The sequence below is a fragment of the Liolophura sinensis genome, chromosome 6 (assembly GCF_032854445.1).
Source record: "Liolophura sinensis isolate JHLJ2023 chromosome 6, CUHK_Ljap_v2, whole genome shotgun sequence".
Taxonomy (NCBI): Eukaryota; Metazoa; Mollusca; class Polyplacophora; order Chitonida; family Chitonidae; genus Liolophura; species Liolophura sinensis.
In genome coordinates this window covers 49,353,016-49,367,451 of record NC_088300.1, presented here as the reverse complement: position 1 = coordinate 49,367,451, position 14,436 = coordinate 49,353,016, and the positions used below count along the sequence as shown (strand labels likewise).

The window sequence follows — 14,436 nt, the reverse complement described above, 5'->3', positions numbered from 1 at the left end:
TAGTCCATTACAAATGTCACTGTGTATAGATGTGTGGATTTGATAGAGTGGCTATCTATGCCAGGAGGTCAATTGCATTTGGTGTGGCCTATCACTGATGGGCGTTTTACCTGGTAGAGGTTTTCGTTCACCATTGTCAGGGATGACACACAAGGACAGAGTTTTGTGAGGGTGACTGCCTGCCAGCCCTTGAGGCCTGTATAGGTAGAATTGATTGCCGAGTTCAGGGAAAGGCGCTGCCAGTTGACAGGCAATCAAGCGATCAGGACACACGTGGATTTCTGGAGCTGTCAGATTTCACCTTACAAGGTAAGCCCTGTTGATATACAAGTGATTTGGACAAAATAACATTTTGTAGGGCAAATGTTTTGCTAGTACAAAGTTTTCTTTTGATTCTGAAATTGTACACTGCAATTCTATCACTTTCTAGATATTTTACCACAGGGATTTTTTCTTTAATGTCGATAACGTTTTCAACGTAAGCCAACACATTCTGTATCTATAAAAATTTAGTAAGAGTTAAACATGCTATTGTATATTAACGAATGAGCAAACTGCATATAAAAGTTAGTTACCAAACAGCATTTAGGCCAGTATGTGCACCCTTAGTTAAGCCCAGTAAACCTACTGTAGCGGTACACTAAAGCAGAGACTAATATTCGCCCCAGACTGAAAGTACAGTGCCCATTTCAGCTGAAAACTGTTAAATGTAAAAATATAAATTAATTGCCACAATTCATGAAAAAGCTGACTTTTGAAATCAATTTTGAAAGCAATTCTGTTGCCAATAAGCTATGGTTTAATTGAGAAAACTTAAACCCGAAGCAAATCTTGTTGCCATGTTTGTAGTAGATCTTTACACGGAGTATACCCATTTGAACTCGGTATGATCGTAATTCTCCGGTGTAAAACATGGCATACCTGTGGACTAACCATACGTAATAAGAACATGTCTGACAGGTGTAAATTTACCTGTCACCTGCTTGACGCCTAGATTTGGATTCAGTTAGACAGCTCCTCAGTATACATTATTTATTGTTAATAAAAAACACACACAAAGGAAGTTAAATTAATTTTTTTTTTCTAATCTGTCTGCAATCTGTGACTTATCCAATAATGTAACCTTGAGGTGTGGATATGACAAGTTTGAGACGAGATAAGTACGGTAATCAGGTGAGATAAGTAATAAGGTGCAAGCACACTCCTGTCACAGACACCCTGTGATATAGGATTAACTGTACCCTTTGACAAGCCACAAGGGATCTGCCTGATATTGGTTCAGCTATATACACACAAATCTTCAACAAACTTCACATACTGCTAGCCTGATATATGTGTGAACCTGTCGCTACATTTATAATCCATGTATTTCACAGCTTAAGGTTATATAAGACATGTAAGTTAATCTTCTTTTGTCTGAAACTATAATTTTGATATTATTTGGTCATGCCTAAAGACAAGATATGGGTAAATGAATCTAAATGAATTTGCACACTGGTCATATTATAGTAGCATAGATGACATTTTGTGGCATTTGTCCTGAACACCAACTTTGTTTTTTCAAACAGACCTCCTGGTGAAGGACAGCTGCTCAGTGTGACAGTCACAAGTCAGTGCATGTGGTAAGTATATATTTACATATATCATCCTCTTATCTCATTTCTGAATGCATCTGCCCAGCAACAGTAAAGATGTGTATTGCTAGTGTCAACTGGCCCATCATCAACAAGGGATCAGTAGAATTCAAATCCAGGGCACCATGGAGCAAAGTGTTTCAAATTCCAAATGAGGAGAATGTGATATATGCTTTGCCCAGTTTTTCCATCCGTAAACCATCAAGTGTTAAATAACGTACAAGTTCGGTAATCTTAGACACCAATTGGTATTTAAGAGCAATTTTGTATTATGTCTGCATTTTTATAATTATTTATGTCTTACTGTCATTCTTCAACCTTTTCGCATGTGTGCAAGGTGTTTATTCAAGCATATTCTGAAGGCATTATTCTGTGTGGACTAATAGAAAATTACATTTTTTGTGAAGCCCTGAAATTGGTCAATCCTACCAATATAGTTTTGTTTTCACAATCAACTTAAAAATGTGCATAAATTGCACTGAAAGTTGCTCTGTCCTATGGAAAAAGGTTGAGGAATTAGGGTATGTGATCAGAGAACAGGATAAGGTTGTATCACAATAAGTGATTGATGATCAAGGCTTGCGTGGGGTCATTTGTGGGGTCATTTGTCATTTGTGGGGTCATTTGTGGAGCATAGAAAGACCCTAGTCTTCCACAAATATGGTGTGTATATCTGTATTGCAATTATGTGTAGTGGGGTTTACCAAACAATGCGGCCAACATACATAAGTGAAATATAATATAAGTGTTAAACTTTCATTTAAATAAATATATTGTCTGGTGTATATGAGCAATGACAGTCCAGTGAGACAGCACTATTCACAATGCAGGGGCTGAGTAGTGGGTTAGCATCATGTAGGAAAGTTTCTCAGTCACCTGCCAATGGTCAGTAGTTTAATCTGTGCATCCTGGTTTCCATCATCTGTGGAAATGAGCGTGTTCAGTGTCAAATTCTTCATAAGGGCATTAAAATCCAACCCAAGAGAAATGTGATGGCTTAATGTGGGCATTCACAGAAATGACATTTAATTAACGAGGCAATAAATCATTCAAAATCAACCACCCACCTATGACTCTTACCTTTATCAAAATCGGAAATCATTCTCTGTGTATCTAGGTTACTTGCAGGTTAACACTAGTATACTAGTATGTATGTATATTGTAACTGAATATGGGGCCTCCGTGGCTCAGCGTAAGTGGGAAGGTCTGCCAGCAACCTGCGGATGGTCGTGGGTTTCCCCCGGGATCTGCCCGGTTTCCACCCACCATAATGCTGGCCTCCGTTGTATAAGTGAAATATTCTTGAGTACGGCGTAAAACGCCAATCAAATAAATACATAAATAAATCCGTGGCTCAGCAGGTTAGCACGCTAGCGCAGCATAATGACCCAGGAGCCTCTCACCAATGCGGTCGTAGTGAGTTCAAGTCCAGCTCATGCTGGCTTCCTCTCCAGCCGTAAGTGGGAAGGTCCGTCAGCAGCCTGCAGATGGTTGTGAGTTTCCCCCGGGCTCTGCCTGGTTTCCTCCCACTATAATGCTGGCTGCCGTCGCATAAGTGAAATATTCTTGAGTACAGCATAAAATACCAATCAAATAAATAAATAAATGTAATTGAATATAAAGTACTACAGTAAATTATACTGTGTTTTTATAGGTTATGACAAATAAATAGTTTAGATTTTTAATCAGTTTATTTTCTCTTGCCATCTTATACTGTAAATCAAATAATTAAAAGAATTTATTGTCAAAAATATTAATGGAGTGAAGAGAAAAGGAAATCTTTAATGAGACTGTTGTAAACAGGTAAACATGAATGGCCATACTGCTAGCCCCAGTGGATGTTGATGCTGTCATTTCCTGATTTGAAAAAAGATTTCTCTTGTACTGAAATTCAAGAACTTTTATTGAAAGATTGATGAGGAAGCAGGGTGTGCCTATAAAGTGGATGTGACAAAGTAGCAAATTCAGTACCTTCCATCTGGTACAGTTTTATTCTGGTTTTCACTATCTAAGATTTAATCAGACTAAAATTGCTATGTAATGTGGAGTATTGTTACAGTTATTAGACAGAATTTAGCAGTTGCCATTACCAGTACCTCATCTTATACGATGAATTCTGTTTGCATTGAGTGCATAAAAAGTCGTTTACCTGGAGATTGATTATCTAATTATCTTGCCATGGTTGTTATAGCAATGTTGGGAGACATTTCCTGTTGATAATGTGTTGGGGGAAAGCTAACTGAGGCTTATATTAAATGTGCTTCATGGGAGGTCCTGGTGTCATTTTACCTCTGTTGCCTCAGAGACACACTATTATCCCCAATCTGCCATTAAATCCATACCCCTTCACAGGATCCAGAAAATGCAACCATTTTAAAAATCCATAAACCTCTTCAACTCTTATGCTGGGCTGTAAATTCCAAAGAATTGTTATTTTTGCTTTTAATACATATCAAAGCCATTTTCAGTGGCTTTACAGTTTTACTTAACTCTGACACACTTTTCTGGGCTTAATCAATTGTAATGTAACGGTACATGTATCTAATTTATGAAAAGCTATTTTTACTTGTAATTTGAGATCATCATCAGAGTGGATGACTTCATAATTCCTCCATACATCCATAGTTACATTGATTTTCTCAAAGCAGTGAAAAAATCACACAAAGTTTGCAGGTTATTCTTATATTGTTTATTTTTTGTTTGGGAGGTATCCATGGCAGCAGTTGAAAAACCTTTCTCATCTTTATTCAAATGTACATATAACCTACAATAAGTCAGTGAAGACCTATACATATATATCAGTGTATATAGACTTATAGCTTGGAAGGAAATAGATTAATGCTTGAGAAGGGACAAAATGTGCACATAATGTTTGACAGTTATTGAAGTAGAACAAATGAAGTAATAAGAGTTCAATCTTTCATTATGTCAATTTTATTATTTTATTTTATTTTACATCACTTCTGCATGATGTACATTGCAATATTTCAACATGAATGCAAAAATATCAACCTACATTGTACCTGTACATTGTAGTTATATGATCATCACATTTTCACTGGTTTAAAATGTTGAAGTGTAGAATATTTCAGTAACATAAATATCTGTACTTAGCAACAGAACATGGGTTATGTTTATGTGCCACAAATGTATTGGTCAGTAGTTATGTACACACAGAGCTGTATTAGCCTCTATTGGGTATTTATCTGACATAATGATGTATGGGGTTATAGACCCAGCTGTGGTTATGTCAACACGAATAAGGACTATCAGTATGATCAAGAAATGTAAACGTGAATAGACCGTTATTAAGATCTTATGTATTTTGGAAAGGAATCTCAAGGGGAAATGTGTTTTGGAACTAGATCGTGCGAGGGTTTTGTTTGCTAGAGGCCATTTAATGTTAAGGGTGTGTTGAAGGCAGATGATATAAGGCTTGTATTGAGTACTGTACTGAATGATGTCTTCTTAATTGTAAAGCATGTGAGAAAGACAACATTACCCAGTTGTTAATGGAGACATCTCAGAGCTCACATACCAAGTGTATGCTGGATCTGTATTGTGAAATGACCTCAGACTGAACTAGCAGTTATTCTCACTCTTCTGGGCGCTGTTTTATTTTGTGATAAGGCTTTATGTTGGCAACTATGTCGGGTTTTAACAGAGTACAAACACATATATAGTTATTCTGAACCCAACATTTAAAGCCATAAAAAATAAAATACCTTGTTAAGATAACGTAGCTTTCCCTTGTGAGGTGTTTTCTGATAATAATTGTTTCACATCAAGAACCAATTCATAACAAAGGCCACTGCCCTAATTTGACACTTAGCCCCCACCCCATTCCCCCATCAACACTATCGAAATACATTCAGTTTTGAATGTTGACATTATTTTTGCATTAAGAAAAAAGACACTGTTTTCTCCACTATGGGTAGTGTCTTCCTTGAAGACAAGCCCATTTAGATGGTTCTCAACAAAGATACATCACAGAGGGTATACATAGATAATAAATTCTCATTTATTTGTTCGCAGATTTTTTGATGTACTTAATGTTTATTAGTGAATAACAAAAACTCTTGCTTCACAAGGGTGTTAGACGTACATCAAAACGCATACTAATAAATAAGTTAACTTGTTATCCATATACTAACTCTTATACAATGCTCACTCTTGTCTGTGCAAAAGATTTTGAAAGCTTGTTCACTTGTATGAGATTCTTATTAGCTTAATTAATGTTATAACAAGAGTGCATCTAAATTGTGAAGTTAACGAAGTCAAAACATTTTAAATCGACTTTGATCACCTTAAAATCGGGCATTTCTCTCTGACTCTGCATTCTGATCAGCTAGTCAAAAAATTTACAAGCTCTTAACCAAAGTTTAGTATGGGCAACCCCCGGCTGAAATCCCCCGAAACAATCGTGTTGTTAAAACCAACTTTGCTTTGCACACTGTTGACATTTGACCCATTCACCTCACAATAGATGAAATCAGGCATTACCTTCTCATGTTCCTCACTGTAGGTGAAAACAGTTCACGATACCCTAAATAATCTCAAATTTTATATCTGATTCAATAACTCATTTTGTCCCAATTCTATTAAGTTTAGGTAGGTGTTTTGGGGATGTTTGGAAGGCAGTGCAGTATCCTTCTAGGAAAATCTGAAATTCAACACCAAAAGTAATACTTTATGTCATTTATTTGCCTCCAAAAATGCACTTTTTTGCTAAAGAGTTAAAGTCATATAGGTAAACTTAGACATGTTAGAGTAAACATTTAATTATTTATTTGATTGGTATTTTACGCTGTACTCAAGAATATTTCACTTATACGACGGCAGCCAGCATTATGGTGGGTGGAAACCGGGCAGAGTCTGGGGGAAACCCACGACCATCCACAGGGTGTCAGAGTAAAGAGTATATCAGGGCTATATATGTTTATGACCAGAGTACTGTGACACCATGATGTTCACCATTTACATGTACTTAATGTACTATGTGCAATTCTATGGCTATGAAATGCTGGGTGTACATTAGGCAGAGATCATACTCCTCTAAGGATAGCTACTCGTGATTCAAATCATTCTAAGATCGGCTTTACGTAGCAGTTTTCAACTGAATATATTCATTTACACAATTGTTGTTCAACGCCGTACTCAAGAATTTTTCACTTAGTGATGGTTATCACTTTTATGGGTGGAAGAAACCAGATTACCTAAACCACAAATCATTAGCGAGTTACACTGTACTAACGAACTCTTCTGATGCGCACAACCACATTGCATTGTCAACCAAATTGTCAACTAGGCCCCATGAACAGTGACAGCAGGAAATGTACAAACTCCTTGTCCGAAGCCAGGAATGAAGGTGCATGTCGGTCGTGTCCTATAATAGTCAGGTGTAAATTGCAAGACAAGCATTTTCAGCACTAAGGGTAACACAGACCACTACCTTTTTGCCTGAAGTCAATTGAGAACCACTTTATGCATACGACACTGGCTTCTGTTACTCAGACCAGAAGTACATTTAATTAGACAATATGTGTTTGTTCTGCTGTAATGAAATTTAACTGTTTCAGTTTAAAAAACAGGTTGTGTTTATTATTTGCACGATATAATTCCAAACATTGCCACAAATGGTAAAATACAAGTACCGTACCCGGTAGGTTGAGTTCATGTTAATAATGATTTCGTATTATAACGGTCAACTGCCTACACAATCCTGTATCAACTATCGTAATGAACCGACAGCGAAAACAGTTTGCCTTCTGTAATTAACATCACAGTGGCCCTGTTTGAGAGCGACTTGTCCAGGAACAGTCAGCTATTGAATTCCTCGTGGCCATGTTCATTGATTCCTTGTCAGTTGTCCAGCAAATCTATATCTCTGGCCATAGTTGTGTATACAATTATTCAACATACAGTTTATTCTGTGTGGTACAAATCTACCTTGCACCAAAATGTTCTGTAAATATACCTAAACAGAAGGTGAAGTAAATGACAGGATGCTACAAATGCACTAGTGGTGAGCTAGTAGCCAGCCTCTGAACCTTCAGCTGGTTGGCTCGCTCTCAGCTGTCAGATTTAGGGTTTTGCATGACACAACTATAGTAACAGCCAGTGCAACTGACTGGTATAGCTGAATTTGGTGGAAAGTTATAAGGGCATCATCAGTAAGATTTTATCCAATTACTATGCATTTTGTAGTTTCAGTCTATGACATCTTCTATGACCTGCAGGTCTTACTACTGTTACATGCAAAATACCCTTTCAAAGATATCAGACATTTCTAAACAAGAGATTGCTGGTAATGTTTTGGCGAGTTTATTGCAAATATTCATGAAGTGCTATAAATAACTTGTTGAAAATCCGTAATAATTGTGAATGTAATTCACCACAAAGATGTACTTCTAAAATATAACAATTAAAAAGTTCAGTGTAGCATTTATTTGCATGTGGAACCTGCAGGGCTTTTTAAGGCTTGCAAATATTGGTGAAGACACCAATTGGTTTTTTTATTACTCAAATTCAATTACTGTATAAGTTATCTGGACAGATTTCAAAGCCATTTCCATGTTCGGAAGGCTCGAAGAATTCCTAACCATTTCTCTTTATCAAAAACAAAAACAAAAAAAAAAAATAATAATAAAAAAAAATAAACCAGGAGTGATGTGTATTCTTCTATTAATTTCAGAAACGTGGACAACTGGGCAGCTCAAGTACTCACCCCAACATGCCAAACCCAGTAATAAGTGACTCGGAGACAAATGGTCCCATTGAGGTACAGTTCCCTTCTAAGACACTGAAGTACTTACAGAGACCACCAACCATAGTACCAAACTATGGTCGCAAGAAACACAGCCTTTTGCCCAAATCAAATATCTCCCGTGTGCTACTCTATGACAATGTCATGCAACAACAGATGCTGGATGTGAAGCTGAATAGCATTAAACTTGAAAAACAGCGTGCAGGCAAAATTCTCGATCTCCACCGCAAGTCCTTTGTGTTGCGACAGTCTCACAAGCAGAATGTGCTTCCCGAAATGCTGGCTCCCCCCACATTGCCTAAGGTACCAACAAGACATTGCAGTGAGTCTTCATCAAGATCTGTGAAAAAGTGGACAGGAAAACAAAGCAGGGGCTTCCCCACAGATTCTGCTGGCCGCAGAAAGGATGAGAGCCAAACAGCACAAAAGGTGCCATTAAGATTGGAGCAAAATACTGAAATCCAAACTGTGGAGAAAGCCAGCACTAATGAAGCACTCTCAGACAGCAACGGACTAAATTTGCCAAGGATTGAAGGTACACAAAGTCGAGGAATAACAACGAAGTTAATAGTCCAAACCAATGCAGGAGAATGTGAAGAACTTGATTTGGTGGACAGTGTGCAAGGCGCTGAATCAGGGGAGTTAAATCATGGAACTAGTGAAACAAATCAGATCAACAACAATATGGTGGCCCAAAATGGCACTAAATCAGCCACGATGTCTTCAAAGAAGTCCATTGACCCCAGGTTTCTCTCCTTACAGAACACTTTACAACAAGTTGATCATCATACAGAAGGTTTTGCTGAGCTCAGTCCAAGCTTTACTAGAAAATATATCAAAATACCTGATTATTTAATATCCATGTGACTTCATAACATGACAGCCATTGATTCTTGTAAAGTATAACGGTTTGTTATGTTTGTCCATATTATGACATTAATTGTATACTTATCATTAAAAATCATTTCTGTTAATGCTTAACTTTCTCCAGTATTACACAAATCAATATTTTATGTATGTGTATATGCTTGGTGTTTTACGTGATACTTAAGAATGAGGAGTCGTTAGGTGTATATACTGTGTCTTCTTGTGAAAGGCCGAGCCCATGTCGCCACGGAAGTATCACGCCAACTACACCCCACCCAGTCACATTATACTGACACCGGACCAACCAGTCGTGTTTCTTTGCTCTAATCTCTCAATGCTGAGCACCAAGCAAGGCATCAACAAGTACCATTTTTTAAAGTCTTTGGTATGACTTGACGCGGGTAGGATCCCCGGCCTCCCACTTTGTATCAATAATGTGTTAAGCATGCATTTGACATAACAGATATTCCTGGTTGAATTTTGAATTATGTTTTACCTAGTAAAGATGCAGCTAACACAAGGAAATCTTCCTGGTCTTGGGAATGGCAAGTTATTCAGAAGTAGTCAAGCTTAAATATCTGGTTTGGTTTAAGAAGCTGTTTGGTTATTAAAAAGATATCCAACATGTCGTGGCCAGTGCACAGATGCTTCACAATCCGTCATTGCCACAGGCAGCCACACAAATGCAACTCTGGTTATCTTTCACCAAGGCTGTAGCTCTTCTTACTGGAGGTTTTGAGTAGAGTACATAGTTGGTGTTGTAGAGGATCAGTCACAGATTCCATATGCATTCTTTGCTATTACGGATTGATAACTTCAGCCTTGTGGCCTGTTTTGATAACTGAAATGACCTCTTGCTTTCATATTTAACAACCAGCGACCAAATGTTGATTTTCCTTGTCTTCATTTTCATCGTCTGAGTCAAGTTTACTACAAGAAACAGGACCACAAAAAGAACCATCATTTATTACAAGATAACAAAGAGCCTATCAACAATAGACAAATAGAAAGCTCTGGCTAGAAGAGGTGATAAAAACATTTTAGTGAATAAGGTGATTACCTCATACAAATAGATGTATTTATTTATTTCATTTGTGTTTTATGCTGTACTTAAGAATATTTCACTTTGACAATAGCAGCCAGCATTAAGGTGGGAGGAAACCCGGCAGAGCATGTGGGGGAACCCACAACCATCCACAGGTTGGATGCCACGCATTCCCGGAGAGGAAGCCAGCAAGAGCTTGAACTCACAGGGACCGCATTGGTGGGAGGTTGCTGGGTCACTGCACCATGTTGGTGTGCTAACCCGATGAGCCACAGTGAGGCCCCTTCAAAAAGAGAAGTACTGAAAACAAAACAAATCACTCAAGTGTAGTAAAAATTTATTATGGTTTTATCACACAGCATTAGCTTTGTCTACAAGAAGCTAGCACTCATAATTTAAAACTAGCTTTACACACCAGAACAGTACATAATGTATTTGGTATATAAGTCCTAATGTTTTAACTGTTTTAGTACTAATTGTGCATTTCCTGGTAAGTTGCCAATAACACCATATCTGACCCAAACAATGCCCAAGTCTAAATTCAGTGCTGTGGCCATACCTTCAGGCTGCCTTTGGGGTAGACCAACCATATTTCGTCTTCAAAAAATGGTGTAATCTGTGTTTCTACAGGTCACTCAAGCTCATTATCCAATTCACAAACTGGAACATGTAACTGTTAAAATGTGGGCATGAAATTCATGCAATGTCAAAATAAGCTTTAAATCCAGATTTCTATGTTATCAGACACATTTTGAAGAAAATTCAGGTTATGAAGCAGGATTTACCCTTTATGTGCTTGTAACTACAATAGTGACAGTAATACAGGCATTAGGATGGTCATGGTATGTAAGTGCATACACATATATGTAACGCTTGGCTGAAGCATTCACATAAACTGCCCATAAATCAGAAAATCGTGACGTTTTAAGCAATTTTCCTGTGCACAGATTTTTCCTGTGCACAGATGTGACCATTGCATACTCGATATAAATGAGAAAAATGACAGTACCCTAATTTGGGACAGATACCAATACTGTTGAAAGTTGAATATTACATTTCTTCACCAGCCTTTAAAGTAAAGATATGGGTATGTGGTTCATTAGATGGTCTAACCATGTGAGAGAAAAAAAACTCAATATTCCTGCTAGAATTACACATATATTGGCTAAAATGAGCAGACCAGGTGTCCCAAATTTTAGAAGAAATAGGGTAAAACTGAAATCATGAAATATATTTGATATGAACAATATTCTAAATGATATTTAGGATGCAACACATAACAAATCTGGTCAAATTCACATCTGTGCTTGCAGTAAATGACTAGCCTTGGTAGTGTCATTTTACACAGGGCTGTACTAAAGTCTTTTGGATCCACTCCAATTTACTATCAGTGTACTAAGTTTAAATTTCTAACTTGTCAAACAGAAACAAATGTACATGTAATAACACGGGAAACTTATTTCTGACAATTCTGTCCTGTGAAACATTTGGTATACAACTTTTGTGAAAGCATTAGATAAACAGTAGTATGAAGTTTCCCAAAGGATGAGCAATAGAAGGAAATAATAACCAACACATCTGCTAATTATTGGTCCCACAAGTAAAATCATGAAATCGCCAATAAGTTGACTGGAATTACATTTTCAAGCCAGGTGTAAATAATATCCCTAAGTAAAACGAAGAAAATTTATATTGAGAGAAAAAAAAGCTAAAGATTATAAAAGTGTATGCAAGCTTTTGTAAAGGACATCTCTGAAATTGAAAAGTAAGATAGTTAGTACTTCTCTACATTATATTAACCCTTCTGCCACGTACTAAGATTCTCAATGTCATGAAATGCTGATCATGAAAGATAAAAGCTGACCTGAAAAACTGGAGTTTACCAATTATGCTACTGCAAGTAGTAATGGAATGATCACCAATAATGTAATAATGCTCATACTAATGAAAATGTGTATGCATTGCGTAATGACTTGTTTTGAATAGTAGATGTTGAAATGGATATTATGAAATTAACATCGCTATGCAGTTGGGGGCACCATGTCAAATGTCTCCAGGAGGTTGGTACCTGGCCTGCACAAGTGACCGGTTGGTTACGTTATTGTGGGACGGAGTCAGACCCAAAACACTACAAGGAAAATTAACGTTGGACGACAAATCACAGCTGTTTTTTGAAGAAAGTACATTATTATAGATAAACAATAAATAGAACTTCTGGACGGAGGTTACAAAATTTCTACACAAAACATAATACATGTAACTGTAGAGCATAATGAATGGAGGGAATAAACAATATGAACACTCTTTAATACAAATATGCAAATTCAAAATATTTACACAATGATATCTATTTCAGATTTCTGAAATATTTACAACCCAAAAACATGTTCACTGGATAAAACATCTAAGGCAATGGTGAACATGGTCATGGCTTTGTACCGGAGGGAATGCGACATTGGAATTCAATTACAAATACGGCAGCCATTTTCCACAGGAATGTGCATGGTATCATGCAGTAAAGAGGAATTGTTTATCAACCTTTGGTTTTGACAACAGGTGCATCATTCAGCATCTAAAGTACATGTATCAGCTTCCCTTTGATGGTTCTGATATGTATGAGAAGTTATACGAGGTATTGTTACGTTATTACTGTACATCGTAACTATGAGGACTACGTAAATATTCGGTTACAGTGTCACTTGTCATATGTTGATGGAAGGGGTGGCGGTGGGGGCACATTGATAGGCCATAAAGTTTCGCCTGCTGGACAGATTTATCATTCAAACCAACATAACAAAAATGTTCGTCCATCATGAACACGTCCCAAGTCAAGTACCATTCTACGCATACTGTGGTTGATGCATAATGTATATTCATGTAGCAGAGATCTGCTTTCTGTTATCCAGAGCTGCCTTTTGTACCCAATAGCGTCAAATTCACACGAAAACTACTGTGAGGGCTGTAAACCAAACTTACTGTAAAACCTGCTCAATGCTAACATGTATGTGTATTGTGAGTGTAAGGTGCGTTACTGATCACTCTCATTCGTAAACCTCATGGAGCCTCTATTGGGGCACACAGAAACTGAAGCACCAAAACTTGATTAACACAGTAGCCACAACTTAAAACTGCTTAAACAAGCTGTGTATGACAAACTCCATGTACAAGTTACAGACTGAAATGTTCGCAGCACTTTCTGGAGTTGGTGTGACTTGATGTAAACACTGAGGTCTTGACTGTCATCCTCAGCAGACAATGTTCAGAGATTTGCACACTGTCATGGTCAGGCTGCTCACACTGTCAAGGAGTGCCATTCTCTAAAGAATCTGAAAATAAAAAATCATATTCCATTAGTTACCATCAACTCTGCTAGATATTCACTAACAAATTCCAGTTCACTGTGTAATTGAACTTTTGTCACAGAACGAAAAAATTACATACGATATTATATGTTTGCCTTCATTTGAAAATCCTTTTCAGCATTATTTGCATGACATGATGTCTGTGATTTCTTGTACATGCAGCTGGCTGATAATGTCTACACGTTTATCCTGCCACCTCAATGTATATGCCTTGCGTAAGACACCAGACAGGACACTTGACTCTGCCAGTGTATTGACACTAGTGCGACCAATACTTAGTCCATACAGTGTCAGGTGAGGAAGTCCCTGTATGGGCCGATTCCACAAAACCACTTTTGACTTGTGTCAAAATTTAAAACGTCATAATGCTTACTTTTTGCAAATGGAAATGCTGATGCATTTGTTGTAACATTTATGGGGTAGTTGAAATTCTGATTTCCAAAGCTCAAAAATAACTTCTAAAATCGTATTTCAAATTTGGACTCTGGTCAGCAATAAATGAAAAAGACCCAGCCTTGCCAATTTCCACGTGATAAGCATAAGCATCTGACATGGACTAAAGCCCATGGAGTCAAACACATTACATAGTGTGGTATAACCACAGTTCTTAAACTCCTGGAACCTTTTGGACAAAATTTATCGGCTGACAATGGGATCTTTGTAACAGTATGACCGGCTGTGACTTGAGTCTCTATTGACCCCACCACCGCTCCCCCCCCCCCTCCCACTCTGCAGAGATCATGAATTTTAGACCAATAAACT

General features: G+C 37.5%; 2 protein-coding genes across 3 annotated transcripts in view; one reads left to right on the top strand and one right to left on the bottom strand.

Annotated features, from left to right (window-relative positions):
* The first annotated feature begins 199 nt into the window (after positions 1-199).
* Positions 200-9,374, top strand: LOC135469123 (uncharacterized). Of its 2 annotated transcripts, none has more exons than XM_064747654.1 (3): positions 200-309; positions 1,569-1,622; positions 8,329-9,374. In XM_064747654.1, exon 3 carries the CDS (start codon positions 8,368-8,370, stop codon positions 9,265-9,267), a length of 900 nt encoding a protein of 299 aa, XP_064603724.1. In that variant the 5' UTR covers positions 200-309; positions 1,569-1,622; positions 8,329-8,367; the 3' UTR covers positions 9,268-9,374. The 2 variants fall into 2 exon arrangements, with proteins under 2 accessions (XP_064603724.1, XP_064603725.1); XM_064747655.1 differs by lacking the exon at positions 200-309 and adding an exon at positions 1,336-1,396.
* Positions 9,375-11,267: 1,893 nt separating this feature from the next.
* Positions 11,268-14,436, bottom strand: part of LOC135467282 (kinesin-like protein KIF27) — a 38,967-nt gene continuing 35,798 nt past the window's right edge. The window contains exon 36 of the mRNA XM_064745049.1: positions 11,268-13,638. Within this exon, the coding sequence (XP_064601119.1) occupies positions 13,613-13,638 (26 nt within the window). The 3' untranslated portion in view covers positions 11,268-13,612. The remainder of the gene's footprint in view (positions 13,639-14,436) is intronic.